The 15,971-nt window shown below is 42.7% G+C and overlaps 1 protein-coding gene across 1 annotated transcript in view; it reads left to right on the top strand.

Moving 5' to 3' along the window:
* Positions 1-15,971, top strand: part of LOC129703634 (OTU domain-containing protein 4-like) — a 38,999-nt gene that overhangs the window by 1,436 nt on the left and 21,592 nt on the right. The window contains exons 2-4 of the mRNA XM_055646245.1: positions 7,399-7,482; positions 8,168-8,218; positions 11,142-11,188. Of these exons, the coding sequence (XP_055502220.1) occupies positions 7,399-7,482; positions 8,168-8,218; positions 11,142-11,188 (182 nt within the window). The remainder of the gene's footprint in view (positions 1-7,398; positions 7,483-8,167; positions 8,219-11,141; positions 11,189-15,971) is intronic.

Raw genomic sequence — 15,971 nt, 5'->3', positions numbered from 1 at the left:
GAATTCCACAGATTTACAACTCTCTGGGTGAAAACGTTTTTCCTCATCTCATTCCTAAATGGCCTACCCCTTATTCTTAAACTGTGACCCCCTGGTTCTGGACTCCCCCAACATCAGGAACATTTTTCCTGCATCTAACCTGTCCAATCCACTAAGAATGTTTCTATAAGATATCCTCTCATCCTTCTAAATTGGTGAATACAGTGAATACAAGCCCAGTCGACCCATTCTTTCATCATATGTCAGTGCCGCAATAACGTTCTTCCACAAATTAAGGGGCCAAAATTGCACATAATACTCCAGGTACGGTCTCACCAGGGCCCTGTACAACTGCAGTAGGACCTCCTTGCTCTTAAACCCAAATCCTCTCGCAATGAAGGCCAACACGCCACAGTGCGGGCAGCAGACGCAGCTCGCACTGTGCTCACCCCGCACCTTCAGCTTTCAGCCTCACGCAGCAGATCCCCGTCCCACTCTGGCTTCACAGAGGCTTCCGGTTCAACCTAGCAGCTGGTTGTGCTGGTCGCCGCAGAAGCAGTCCGCAGGCTGCACACTCCCCACGGGCTGCTCAACACTCCGCCCCTTCAGCTTTTTATTCTCCTCGCCGCGTTATTGACAGCGGGTTCCGGAGGGGCGGTTTTTACGATCTTTAAACCTTCTTAACTTTTGTACTATTTCACACAAAACGTATTTGACTTGTAGCAGAGAAGAATGGTGAGTAAGGTGGCGAAAACTCGTAGCGCTATGGGGGATCGTTTTTGCGCAAATTTAATTACAATGCAGGCTGGAAGTGGTCATTAGTAATAGTATAGAAGATAGATAGATTAGCCAGTCTATCTTAGCCAAGTGCCGTATTATACTTTTAAAGTCTCCTTTATTCAGGCCCCTAGTCTCTGAATTAACCATGTCACTCTCCATCCTAATTTGGAATTCCACCATATTATGGTCACTGTTGCCCAAGGGGCCTTACACAACAAGATCATTAACTAATCCTTCCTCATTACACAATATCCACTCTAGGATAGCCTGCCCTCTAGTCGGTTCCTCTACATATTGGTTTAAAAACCCATCCCGTATACATTCCAGGAAATCCTCCTCCTCAGCACTTTTACCAATTTGGTTGGCCCAACCTATATGTAGATTAAAGTCACCCATGATAACTGCTGTACCTTTGCTACACGCGTCCCTAATTTCCTGCTTGATGCTACCCCCAACCTCCCTACTGCTGCTCGGTGGTCTGTGTACAACTCCAACAAGCTTTTCTGCCCTTGGCTATTTCACAATTCTACCAGTACCGATTCTACAGCATCCAAGCTAATGTCTCTCCTTGTTATTGTATTAATCTCCTCTTTAACCAGCAATGCCACTACAGCTCCTCTTCCTTTCTGTCTATCTTTCCTGAATATTGAATACCCCTGCATGTTTAGCTCCCAGCCTTGGTCAGCCTGGAGCCATGTCTCCATAATTCTAACTATATCATATTCCTTAACTACCAATTGTGCATTCAATTCATCCACCTTATTACGAATTGTCCTCGCATTAAGACACAAAGCTTTCAGGTTTGTTTTTCTTATCTCCCTTCTACTTTTTGCTTCTGTCCTTTTATGGCCCTCTGTCTCCTTGCATTGGGTCCCATCCCCCTGCCCTGTTAGTGTAAACATGACCTTTTCTACACTTTCCCGTTAGCTGCACGCATACGGTTCCACGCTGTTGACTCCACCCCCCCCCCCCCCCCCCCCCCCCCCCCCCCCTGTTTAGTTTAAGCCCAACACATGCAACGCTAGTAAACCTGCTCCCCTTCCAATTAAGGTGCAACCCGTCCCTTTTGTACAGGTCACCCCTGCCCCAGAAGACATTCCAGTGATCTATAAATCTAAATCCTTGCCCCCTGCACCAACCCCTCAGCCACACATTCAGATCCCCAATCTCCCTGTTCCTGCCTTCACTAGCATGAGGCACTGGAAGCAACCCAAAGATAACGCCTTTGCGTACAGTTTTGGTCTCCAAATTTGAGGAAGGACATTATTGCCATAGAGGGAGTGCAGAGAAGGTTCACCAGACTGATTCCTGAGATGTCAGGAGTGTCTTATGAAGAAAGACTGGATAGACTTGGTTTATACTCTCTAGAATTTAGGAGATTGAGAGGGGATCTTATAGAAACTTACAAAATTCTTAAGGGGTTGGACAGGCTAGATGCAGGAAGATTGCTCCCGATGTTGGGAAATCCAGGACAGCTTAAGGATAAGGGGGAAATCCTTTAAAACCGAGATGAGAAGAACTTTTTTCACACAGAGAGTGGTGAATCTCTGGAACTCACTGCCACAGAGGGTAGTCGAGGCCAGTTCATTGGCTATATTTAAGAGGGAGTTAGATGTGGCCCTTGTGGCTAAGGGGATCAGAGGGTATGGAGAGAAGGCAGGTACGGGATACTGAGTTGGATGATCAGCCATGATCATATTGAATGGCGGTGCAGGCTCGAAGGGCGAATGGCCTACTCCTGCACCTAATTTCTATGTTTCTATAACCATCCTAGTAGTCTTGCTTTTTAGCCTCCTGCTTAGTTCTCTATAGACACATTGCAGAACCCTGTCATTTGAGTCTACATGCACAACTACTTCTGGCTGCTCCCCTTCCCTCTCGAGGATGTACTGAAGTCGGGCTGAGACATCTTGAACCCTGCCAACACAGCATCCTCGAGTTTCATCTGTCACCACAGAATCACCTGTCTCCACCTCAGACAATAGAGTCACCCACCACTATGGCTCTGCCTGACGTCCGTCTCGCCGGTCGAGTCTCAGCACTACGATTCGAGTCACAGGCTGTCCGCCGCTCGGACTGGAAGCGTCGTCTGCCCTGACAGCTCCCAAGAGGGTGCACCTGTTCACAAGAGGTACTTCCACTGAAGTCTCCTGCACTCACTTCATCCCCTTTCTTTCACTCTTTACCCATCGCACCTCCTGTACTCTTGGAGTGACGATCTGACTGTAGGTCCTGTCTAAGAGGCTTTCGTCGTCCTAGATGGACTGCAGATCATCCAGCTGCTGCTCCAGTTCCCTAACTCAGTCCCCGAGGAGCTGCATCTGGACACAGTTCCCACAGGTGTAGTGGTCAGTGTCGCCAGCAGTGCCCCTGACTTCCCACATCCTAGGAGAAAGCTGTTAAATGAGGATTACAAAAGCATGTCTCAGGCTGTCATCAAATGAGGCAAGACTGCTAAGTATCTGGTAATGAACTTGAATCAAAGTCGCCTATCCATATCTTGCAGGAATGCTGCCTGACTCATGGAGTTACTCCAGAATTTTGTGTTTTGCTCAATGTTCCAATTCCTTGGTTTCTCTCTATCAGCGGGGATATGATTGCCTGCATGCAGGATGGATGCTTGCCTGGTTAAGCTGGAGCAGAAAAAGGTCTGAAAAAATATTGAATATTTATGTCTTAAAAGAGCTGTCCAAAATGAGGTCTATGGGAGGAATCTTAATTGTATATAAGTCCATATATCATTAGAACAGTGTAAACTGGTGAGTGGCAAATGGAAAGCTTCCTGATTCAATTTAGAGTTGGAACCAGCAGCCATTTTGCCTCTGTTGTTTGCCTTTTGCTAAATCCATTGGGAAGGTTATGGCCATGAGAGGGGTGACGAACTAATGCAGCAGGTTCAGTTGGACCAACACTTCGATATACATGGATAAGTGTGACACCCTCAGTTCTGCAGGTTTCGATGTAGATGACCATTTGCTACTGTCTTGTAGCAAAACTGAGTCAAGTCCCTTGGCAGCTGATCCGACTGATTCTGTGTTCTCTTTTTATAATCTGATTTGACCAGCGGAATGTGTTGGGAATATAGTTTTGTCGTGCTTGGGGTGCGTTTCTAGTTGAAATAGAAACTTGAGAGTGTGAGAAAGTGTTTCATTTCAGTTGTGTTAATATTGGGCATTTTGGGTACTTGACAAAATGGAGGATTTCTGCTTTTGTAAAGCCTGCTTGACATCTTTTGCAAAAGCTGCAAAGACCATGAGCATCATGGCTCCAGAGTGTCTGAGGAAAACAATAAGGTCATCTTTGTCAAAGTTCTACACGAGCATTTTTTTTTACACAAGGGATGCTCACAGTGGGAGCGCCTTGGACCAAAGGGCACACCCCCAGTGTAAAAGGACATACCTTTAGGAAGGAGATGAGGAATTTCTTTAGTGAACTGGAATTCATTGCCACAGATGGCTGTGGAGGCCAAGACTTTGGGTATTTTTAAAGCAGAGATTGACAGATTCTCGATTAGTATGGGTGTCAAAGGTTACCTGGAGAAGGCGGGAGCATGGGGTTGAGAGGGGAAGAGAGGTCAGCCATGATTGAATTTCAGAGTAGACTTGATGGGCTGAATGGCCTAATTCTGCTCCCAATGACTTATGAATTTAGGACCTTGTGTTCCACTCACTGGCTGTTCCCAGACACACTTGGTGATACAAAAGTAAAACAAGCGCATGCTAACCTTCATGTGCAAGAAGTTGCCAAAATGTAATGTCACAGACAGGCATATTAAAGTTGAAGGATTTAATTGTGAAGCTTGGTGAGTTTGTTGCAAAGGTTCAGTGGGGAAAGCCCATGGGCTAGTGTCGTACCACCATTGCACACCGAGGGGTTTGATATTGAATCATGTCGCAAACCGATGGCTGATGGAATGTCGGGAATCGAGAAACTGAAGCCATATTGACATCATATAAATATTGTAGGCAAATTTAACGATATGTTAAGCCAAGTGAATTTTGTGCATGAAAGCATATTTTCTTATTTTTGGAGGGGGGGGGGTGGGGGGGGGACTGCTGTTTAAACTACCAGAGCAATATGTTTAATTCGGATCAAAGTTGGGGTGAGATCTTAAGAAAGATATGGAAGCAAAATTATATTTTTTAGATTGGAATCTAAAAAATTGAAATAGAATATTTTGTTATTTCATTATTTTATTTGAGGAAGGCTGCAATGTAGTTGTTGGGACCACCAGTTCGCCAGATAGAATTTCAAGTCTGTACCCAGTGGGCAAAGTGGCCTTGGAGGAACATCATGTCTGAAAAATATTATTAAAGTGGAATATTGTTAGCAATATTTTGAGTAGAAAATGATTAGCTGATGTCCTTACAAATGACCAATCTGGATACTTTGTATTAAAAGGGGTCAAATGTAAATTCCTGCACACACCTCTGATCAAAAGCTATGTTTTCTTGAATAGATAATCAAAACACGCCCATAGCTGTGATGTAATGTAGTTGCAGTTTCAAGATCTCTGATCTCTGCTGCCCCATATGTGCATTTGTTTTTCCCAGAAAACGAAACTGAAACTAAATTTCTAACCTGCTAATAAAAAAGAATTAACATAGCAAAGCTAATATTTTAAAAAATGAATTACGTCCTTAAACAAAATTGATCTGTCTTCATAACTTTGCTAAGTTCAGCAGTTAACCTTCTACTTGCCTTTGTATACATGTGCAGCTGAATTATTTTTGGAATATTGAGACCAACAGACAAACAGGGAATACTGATGATCTATGCTAGACATAACTATAATGTGCCAGTGTATGGGGTGACTGTTGATAGGCGTGGACTCTGTGGGCGCGCTGTGTCTCTAAACTAAACGTATTATTAACCCTTTCATTGTCCAGACAGATTGACCAGAAAGCTTTTCTGCCAGATTTACTGTGTATTGAGTAATTCCTTGACTTCTACTCACAATTACCGAGTCATATCTTTCATTATTTAGTTTCAGTTTAGAGATACAGCATTGAAACAGGTCCTTTGGCAACTGAGTCCATAGACATAGAAACTTAGAATAATACTAGACTAAGTGGATCCCGTTGGGACCCATGTTCACACGGGAGGGCGGGTCCCCCGACGCAATATTCTATTGGTGGTCAGTGGGGGGGGGGGGGGGGCTATCTGGAGGGCTGGGTGTTGTTGGCTGCAGGGACTACTGGTCTCCAGAGGGCTAGTATGGACATTGTGGGCCAAATGGATTCTTAGGGTGGCAGCTCAGTCCCTCAAGCCTGATGTGCTGGCAGCTCATTCACGGCTGGCGGGCTGGCAGTTGACTCGCGGCTATTCCTTGAAATTCCATTTCAAGCAGGGTGCAGGGCCACCAAATTCAAATCCATTTTCCTACCATTTCAAGCAGGGTGCAAGGCCACCAAATTCAAGTGCAGAGAGGGGCTCTGAGCGAGGTGGCCGTAAGTGGCGGCGTTCTCTCGGAAATCACACCGCAGTGAGTCAAAAGCGGTCAAGATCTTACTTTTAGTAATATAGATGTTGGAGCCACAACAGGCACGGATAGATCTCGTAAACAGACATAAACCCTGCCTATCCTGGACCTGAATTTGTGTGTACTTGCATCTTTTACTCTCCTTGCTCAAATTCAGTGACACTTCAATTGTTTGACTGAGAAGTTAAACTGAATTTTTTTGGCTACATTCTCAGATGGACTTAAAATCCCAATTACATTATTTCAAAGAGGAGCAGGGAATGTATGTAAAGACAGGCACAAAGTGCTGGAATAACTCAGTGGGTCGGGCAGCATCACTGGTGAAACAGGATTGGTTGGGGGGGGGGGGGGGGGGGGGTGTGAAGAGTTGGAGGTAAGAAAAGACCAGGACCCCAATCAGGGCAAAATGACGTCGGGCAGGATGGTGCCCTGGCAGGCCCATTGTTGACTAGGGCAGGAATGAACTTGAGGAATACAATGTGGAGAGCTGAGGAACTGGTTAAAGGACTGTGGGGAGAAAATGGGAGTGTAGGTCGAAGTGAATTACATTTAGAGAATTCAATGTTCATACCGCTGGGTAGTAAACTGCCCAATATGTGATTGGCCTCACTTACCTCATGCGTCTGGCCAATCTGTATTCTCCGATCCACAACCACAAAAGCAGATTATCTGTTTATTACCATATTGTTGTTTGTGAAATAATAATGTATGTAAATCATAATTATAACATTTGCAATACTTTAAAAGTTTGTTCATTAGTTGAGGACTTTGAATTAGCCTCAGTAATAAAAATCGCAATAGAAATCACAGAGGTAGACACAAAATGCTGGTGTAACTCAGCGGCCAGGCAGCATCTCTGGAGAGAAGGAATGGGTGACATTTCGGGTTGAGACCCTTCTTCAGTCCCGAAACGTCACCCATTCCTTCTCTCCAGAGATGCTGCCTGTCCCGCTGAGTTACTCCAGCATTTTATGTCTACCTTCGATTTAAACCAGCATCTGCATTTCTTTCTTACATGTAGAAATCACAGAACCTTTGTGAAAAGTTGGGCTAACATCAGAGCAGCGTTTGTGAACAATGTGGCAGGACATTAATTAATTATAAATAATTACAGCAATGCTGGTCAGTAAATTATCTCAGCTTCTCTTTCTTTACAGGTCTTCCATACGCAATCTGAACATCTTGAAGTGCGAGGAGCTTGTGTTTCTTACCTGAGGAGGAACCAAGAACAATTTGAAGCGGTATGTTTTCTTTATGTGGATTAAAACAAAAATCATTTAGTTTAAGGTAGATTTCGGGTATATTTCATTTTGTCCTTAAAGGGCCTGTCCCACTTTCACGAGCTAATTCACGACCTCTGCCGAGTTTGCCCTTGACTCTTACTTGCAGCATGGTCGTCATGAGGTCGTAGGTAGGTCATAGCAGGCCATGATGCTAGTCGTAGGTACTCGTGGTATCAAGTAGGTCAGGGCGTTTTTTCAACGATTAAAAATTTCCACGAGTAAAAAAGGTTGTGAATTAGATTGTGAAAGTGGGACAGGCCCTTTAATAGGCAAACGGACGATTTACTTTAAAGGGACCATCTCTCCTTTGCACAGATGCCTGGTCCTTTATCAATACTCATTGTGAAACACCACAATTGATTCGATGCAGAAATGTGAATTGGGGGGAAAAATGATTCGCACCTGCATGGTAGAAATCTGGAGTTCTCTTTTTACATAAAATTCAGGAAATTAAAAATTTGACAAGTGAGATAGATTTTTTTTTTTTTTTTTAAATCATTGAGTAAGTTAATATGACGCTGATGCAGGTCAGTCAATATCTAATTCAGTAATAGAAAAATTTAAAGGACTTAATAATCTACTCGTGTTCCTATGTTTCTATATACTGCATCATTTGTAAGATGTTTTTCTGTGATTATTTCAGTTCATTGAAGGATCATTTGATGAATATTTGAAGCAACTTGAGAAGCCACAGGTATGAAATTGAAAATGTATTCAAAAAATGTATAAGGAATATCTTTAAAAAATCTAGAAACATTTGAATTTATTGAACCTAGCTTGGTCATCTTGAACAATGCTCGTTTACACTTGGCTTAGTTTAGTTTAAAGATGCAGCATTGAAACAGGCCCTTTCGCCCACCGAGTCTGCACCGACCAGCGATCCCCCATACATTGACATTATCCTCCACACACTAAGGTCAATTTACACTTATACCAAGCCAATTAACCTACAAACCCGTACGTCTATGGAAAGTGGGAGGAAACCGAAGATCTCGGAGAGAACCCACGCGGTCACAGAGAGAACATGCAAACTCCGTACAGACTGCACCCGTAGTCGGGATCGAACCCAGTTTCTGGCGCTGCAAGCACTGTAAGGCTGCAACTCTACCGCTGTGCCGCCCTGGCCTGATATTGCTCTCCTTTGAACGCAAGAACATAAAAATGTAGGAGCAGTAGGCCTCTCAGCACCTTGCAAATTCCCAGTTGTTTAATATGATCATAGATAGATACAAAATGCTGGAGTATCTTAGTGGGACAAGCAGCATCTCTGGAGAGAAGGAATGGGTGACATTTTGGGTCGAGGCCCTTCTTTAGACCAATGATCTTTATGATCATAATTATTCTGTCCCAGGCTTCGTCTCTTTTGTGCCAGTTCCAAGTCCTCGTGATTCTTTTATCTTTCAAACATTTATTGACTTTCTCTTTAAATTGTCTTGGCTCCAAACCCCAGTGGAGTAGTGAATTCCAGAGATTCGTCACACCCCTTGAGTTTTTTATGTATCTTAGTTTTAAATGCCAGCTACCTAATCTTTTAATTGTGTTACCTTATTCAACATTCTTCCACTGGTGGAAATATCTCAACATTTATACCATCATGTATGTTTCAATAAGATTACCACTCCTTCTAAACTCCAAATAATATAGATCTAATTTATTTGGCTGCTCATGATAGCTCAACTCTCTCATCCCTGCAGTTGGCTGAATCCATTTTGGACTATCGCCAATGTCAGTATACCTGTTCCTAAATAAGCAATCCAGAACTCTTGTCCCCTTATTTAAGTACTCCAGGTATGGCCTGACAAGTACACTATGAAATTATAACAATACTGCAATGTCTCTAAAATCTAACTCTCTTGTAATAAAACAAATGTGCCATTTTCCTTCTTAACCATTCGCTGCACCTCCTGTTAATCTTTTGTGATTCGATGCACAAGAATATCTAGGCACATCTACAGGCATGGAAATCGCTATCAAATCATGGGGACACGCACACATATTTCTTGGCGGCTGCCCTCGCGCATGCGCACACACGTGAGGCTTCAGCGTTGGGCCCTGTGGACGGTAACATCGGGTGCGGACCTGGTTGGTGGCCGACTCCGAACTTCAGCTTCGTCCGCCCCGAATCGTGGGGCTTGAATCGGCCCGTTCGCGGGGCCTTTCTTCGACCATCGGGAGCCTCGATGCAGCAGTTTGATTTTAAGCAGCGCTGGGCGCTGAAAGACCCCGTGAACGGGCCGATTCAGCCCTTAGAAAGTGTCCGGGTTACAAAACATGGGGGGACATGTCCCCCCACCTCTCAAAGCATTGGGGAGGGACATGTCGCCCCTGTGTCACCCCCCCCCCCCCCCCGGATTTCCGCCCATGCACGTCTGTGCTTTATGTGGAGGGGACGGTAAGGGGTTGTTAAGGTAGAATTTTATCCCATCTATTGCTTTTCTTACCTGCCTAGTTAGATTGCAAATACCATAATTTTCACGATTGGGGGAAAAACTCTGTGTTGTTGACATCTAATCGGTAAAGATTCAATAGACACCTTTAACATTTAACCCAAAATAATTTAACTCCATTGTCCAAATGTTACTTTACTAAATAACACCTGGAATGTACAATTTTCATCGCAAGAAACTGCACGTTTGTGAGAATTTGTATTTCGCAGTTAAATATTGTAGTCCAACACATTAAAGTTGGTCTTGTGTTTTTTGTGGGAAAAGGCAATTTGTCTCTGCAGAATAACATGTGTCTCGACAGGGTGAAGTCATGATGTCTTTTTCCAGACGATGCAGTGTCTCAGCACCTTGAGTTCCTGTGATAGTGTTGCTCAATTACTTTGCTACAGAGAACAGCCAATCAGTGCATTTTTTAAAATTCCATCCTTGGATCTCCTTGTCACTGTCAATATAAGGCAGGTTCATTGTGGACTGTGCGGATGTGAGGTCCACATAATAGAAGTGATTATTTATACAGGGCTTTGACATTAAATCTCAAAAGCACCACTCCATTAATGTACTTTGAAAAGTTATTTGAAGACACAAATGAAGAAGTTTGATAGGATGGAAGAAAGTTGCAGAAGAGACACTCGGGCAAAAACTCCCAGTCTTTTAGAAGTTTGAGAGAAATAGACTATCTTGCATGAATCCCAAAATGTGTGCACAAATATATTTTTGAAGATGATTCAAATATAAATGTGTATAAAAAAGAGAAGTAGGCAAGTGAGTGACATATTTTCAACCATTCTAGGTAGAATGGTTGAAGATTAGTGAGCTGGATTGTACTTCTAATCTTTTGTAACCTAGTGATTTACAACCAACCTTCAGACCTTTCTGCCTCGGAAGGTGGATTCTGACCCCTTGGCTGGCCGAACCTGATGGCTTTTTGACTGGTCACTGCTGTGACAGACCCTCAAACTCCTTTGAAACCGCACTCCCCTGGCAGAGTGTTTGCTCTTCAGTGACCCTGCTATGTGGGGTTATTTTGGGAATAAGAAAAATAGTTCTACTTTGGGGTGCCCTCGATCAAATTGGAATTATATTTTCTATTGTTTTTAATAATTAATTATTTAAACATACTAATTTTTGAATAACCACATTCTAAATGTTTTTTTTTCTCTTTGAATGCAGGAATGGGTTGGACAAGTAGAAATCAGTGCGCTTTCACTCATGTACAAGTAAGGCTACCATGGATATTAGTGTTACTAGATGTATCTTGTTCTTCAGGTACAAGGGGCATTCAGACCCCAGTTGCCTTCTTTGTATTTCAAGATGATTTGGATACCCATCAATAGTAATAACTTGCCTTTTCTTGTGCTAAATACCAGAAGTCCTGGTTGAATTTATGAATCCCCAATTTATGAGCATCATCATACTATGTTATTCAGAATATTTAGAAAACAGAGTTTGCAGTAGTTTGGTCAAAATGAATGATGTCATTATTAGCGGTTGAACATAATTCCTGGCAGTTTTGTCAAATGATCTGTCATTACTTTTTTTCCCCACTCCAACCTTTTCATTGCATTTCTCAATGCATTTCGTTGTCTCTGTACTGTACACTGACAATGATAATTAAAATTGAATCTGAATCTGAATTGTTTCGCAGGATGTATGCATCCTGGCTACAGTTGCCCATGTCCCCATTCCACCACATACACTCGTATAATTTGGAAAGGTGGTATTGAATCAAATTCCTCAACTATTCTAGTCCCTTTGTCAATTAGCCAGACTGTTCTGCTTTTCATGGATGTGATATTCCTAGCAATTTTTTGTATTGTTGAGTAAATTAATATTTTAAACTATATTGACTGGAAGAATGGATAATTTTCAATCATTGCTGTGATATTGTTTGGCTGCAGCCATTGCCTTTTCCACTGCTCTTCACCGATTCATTATGTCACCTGGAGTAATTGAATTGGCAGAAGACAGTCTTCCATTATGGTGCAGTCCTCAGGGAAACTAAAATGGATTTTCCACTCAATGCATTTGGTTGAAACTCAAGCATCTGTGAGGCTTACTAGGTGAACGATATTTGCAAATGTTTTTGGCCTTGCCTTGAAAATCCAGCACTAGGCTCCATCAACAATGAGATGGGGAAGTTCTTGAAACTGGCTTCTTTCGATAGCTGTGAATTGCCTCTCACAATTCATGACTAACAGAGCTTTGATTCAATCTGTAAATTGGAGAATTGCTTGGATTTTTCCATTGCCTGTGGTAGAATGCAGTTCTGTGGTAATGGCCTTCGTTCGCACTAACAAATGTGTTCTGATTATAACCAACCCATTGATGGCGCAACACAAAATGTGAGGATGTCACTTCAGTTTGTGGGGAGGGGGCGAGCTCTTGAAGTTACCTCTCCCGGTATTTCATGGACAATCTGCAACTGTACATTCGATGAAATTAAATAGGTTATCCTTTCTGTTGACTTATTTGATACTTGCTGCAGATGTGCTTTGCAGGCTTTGTTCTTCTGAATGAGGCCAGTTCATTCACTATGACCAACACTTAGTGTTGCGGCTCACATCATATTCTACTTTTTATTTTCTCAGTCATGCTTCCAAGTGTTGTTATCATGCAGGAACATGTTCGGACAGCCAGTAGTTGGTAATTGGTTTGATATTTCCTTACCCATTTTGTGATGATGCCTTATAGTTTCATGGTATCTGGTTAATGTGATGCCTGCCAGAGGTTCTTCCTGCTGTCTGTATATCTTTGGTTTACCTGTCCTGCCAGTGAGACAGGTCGTGCACAGGGATGGAACAGCCTGCAGCGTTGGTTGTAAGATGAATATGGCTTCTTCCAGCATGTGGGACAGCTCTCCAACTTAAACCAATGACCCAGGGGTTTGTGAGAATAACAATGCAAACATTGTTAGGAACTACTTTGTTATGCACTGATTTGGTGCCTTGATCAATACTCGATGGACTGTTTGCCTGATGTTATTGTGCTCCAGCATTACAGTTTTGATTCGACTGAAATGTTTTAAAAGGCCATTTTAGAGTTGTGCACAGGTAGACTGGATAAAGGGAACAATTTCCTTCCCTGAATTAAGATGGTTTTGTATGGTAATCTAGCAATAAGATGTTCAACATGACTTAGACAACATTCTTCTTAAAAAATATTTAATTAGCTGAATTTAAATTGCACGCACGCAAGCAGGCCCACTCTCACGACTGTATGGCCAAATCCGGCTCTAACTTCATTTACAAGTTTGCAGGTGACACCATTGTCATGGGCTGAATCTCAAACAATGAGGAGGCGGGGTACCGGAAGGAGATAGAGAGCATAAAGCGTGGTGTCAAGACAATAACCTCTCCCTCAATGGCAGGACAGTGAAGGAGCTTTATATTAGAGGCTTGCAGAACGCAAACAGGCCCTTCGGCCCAGCTTGCCCATGTTGAACAAGATGCCCCTCCAAAACCAGCTGCCTGCGTTGGGCCCATATGCCCACCTTTCCTATCCATGTACCTGTCCAAATATCTTTTGAATAATGAGATGGTACCTGCCTCAGCTCCCTCTTCTGGAAGCTCGTGCCATAAACCCACCACCTGTGTGAAAAAGTTGCCCCTCGGTTCCTATTAAATGTTTCCCCTCTCAAACCTTAAACCTATGTCCTCTGGTGCTTGATTTATCCTACTCTGGATAAAAGACTGTGCATTCACCCTATCTATTGCCCTCATGATCTTATATCCCTCTGTAAGATCACCTCTCATCCGCCTGGCCAACCGCTCCCTATAGCTCAGCCCCTTAAGTGCTGACAACATCCTTGTCAATCTTCTGTGCACTCTTTCCAGCTTAACACCATTCTTCCTATAGCAGGGTGACCAAAACTGAAGACAATACTGAACATAATGCGGCTATGCCAACATCTTGTAAAACTATAACGTAACATCCCAACTTCTATACTCAGTATTCTGACTGATGAAGGCCAATGTATCGAAAGCCTTCTTGACCATCTTATCTACCTGCGATGCCACGTACAAGAAACTATGTACCTGCACTCCTAGATCCCTGTGCTCTACAACACTACCCAGGGGCTTGCCATTCACTGTGAAATTACTTCAGGAAGCAAGGTGGAGTACGTGCCACAATCAACATCAATGGTACGGAATTGGAGAAGGTCAAAAGCTTTAGGTTCCTTGGCGTGAATATCACCAACAACTTGTCGTGGAGGCTGGTCTCGGTTGTGACCAAAGTACACTAGTATGCCCAAATGATGGTGATGGAGGCTAAATGTATTGGCACATAATAGTGTCTGTTTATAAATTGTTAGTGAGGTTTTTGCTTTTTAAAATTTTTTATTTTATTAGAAGCATATCACGCTTCTGCTTCTTTAGATTAAGGAAATTATGCATGTCTCCAATGTCTCTTAACAACCTTTGCTGTTGCCTCGTGGTAAGCATACGTTCATAATGCACTAAAGCTTGGTTTGGCAACAGCTCTGCCCAAGACTAAGACATTGCGGACAGTTGTGGATGTCGCACAGTTCATCACAGAGATCAGCTTTCCCCCGCCATCTCCTGTACACTTCACACTGCATAAGGAAAGTAGCTAACATAACCAAGGATCTTTTCTTCTCCCCAGTCTTATGAGGCCTGGCCCACTTAGGTGGCTCTTTAGGCGACTGCCAGGGACTAGTTTGAATGGAATTCACCTAAGACACCTGACGACAACCTACGACAGCACCTACATCAACCTACGTCAGCAAAAATAGTCGCCACTGTCACCAAAACTTTTTCCACATGTTGACATTTTTGCTGCAGTCGCCCAAAAAATCGCCTAAGTGGGACAGGCCTTTTATGGCCCCCACCCCCTCCAACTCTATCATCGCACAGAAGTTGCAAAAGCTTGAAAGCACTTGCCTTCAGATTCAAGAACAGTTTCTTCCCTAGTGTTATCAGACTGCTGTGATGCTATGTGTAGGAAGGAAGTGTGGATGCTGGTTTACGCCGAAGATAGACACAAAATGCTGGAGTAACTCAGCGGGTCCGGCAGCATTTCTGGAGAAATTGATAGGCGATGATTAGGGGCAAAGATCTCGAACCAAAACATCACCTCTTCTTTTTCTCCAGAGATGCTGCCTGATCTGCTGAGTTACTCCAGCATGTTGTGCCTATCTACTGTAATGCTATAAAGCTTTTGCACTTGTTCTGCATTTTGATATTATTCTCTTTGTACTACTTGTACTTATGGCTTCCATACACTTTGTAGGAAGGTGAAATGGGAGGTCACGGAATACAAATTTAAAACAAAGGCATAAAACTTGGCATTGCAAGATCATGAAACATAAACTTAAAATTAGTGAGATGTTGAGGCGGATTTTAGATATGTGTTGAATTCTATCAAATGGCGATCTTTATGATGGATAGAACTTCCATTGTATTTTCGATAAGCGCTGACTTCTTTCAAATGGCTATCTGTGTGATGCATGGAACTTTCATTGTGTTAGAAGGCTGGCCTCGGTTGTGACCAAAGTACACTAGCATGCCCAAAGGATGGTGATGGAGGCTAAACATATTGGCACATAATATTGTCTGTTTCCAAATTGTTAGCGAGGTTTTTGCTTTTTATTTTTTTTATTTTATTAGAAGCAATTGTACAGGAATAAGGCAATCGACGTGCCAGTTATACAATTGTTTTAACTTTCTCTCTCTTTCTCTTTTTTGCTTCTGTTACTTTTCTATTATTAAATTTAAAACAAGAAGTTAGACATAAAATGTATTACGTTATACATGGTTTATACTACTTGTACATTGCTTCTAATAAAAATATTTACTAAATAAAAAAGATTCCATTGTGGGCAGAATTGTATGCTTTCCTTGGCCCATCTTTGACTGTATTTTATTGTTTTGGATACAAATTTTAATGTGCTTTCCCTTTCTTATCTCCTCACCTCTCTGTATAGTGCTCCTCAAGAGGGATTAGGATAGATCTACACTTGCTGGTCAGCCTTGGCTACAT

This window comes from Leucoraja erinacea, chromosome 1 (genome assembly GCF_028641065.1).
Source record: "Leucoraja erinacea ecotype New England chromosome 1, Leri_hhj_1, whole genome shotgun sequence".
In the NCBI taxonomy this organism is placed as follows: Eukaryota; Metazoa; Chordata; class Chondrichthyes; order Rajiformes; family Rajidae; genus Leucoraja; species Leucoraja erinaceus.
Note: the sequence above shows the minus strand (reverse complement) of the source record. Positions and strands in the feature narration are given on the sequence as shown.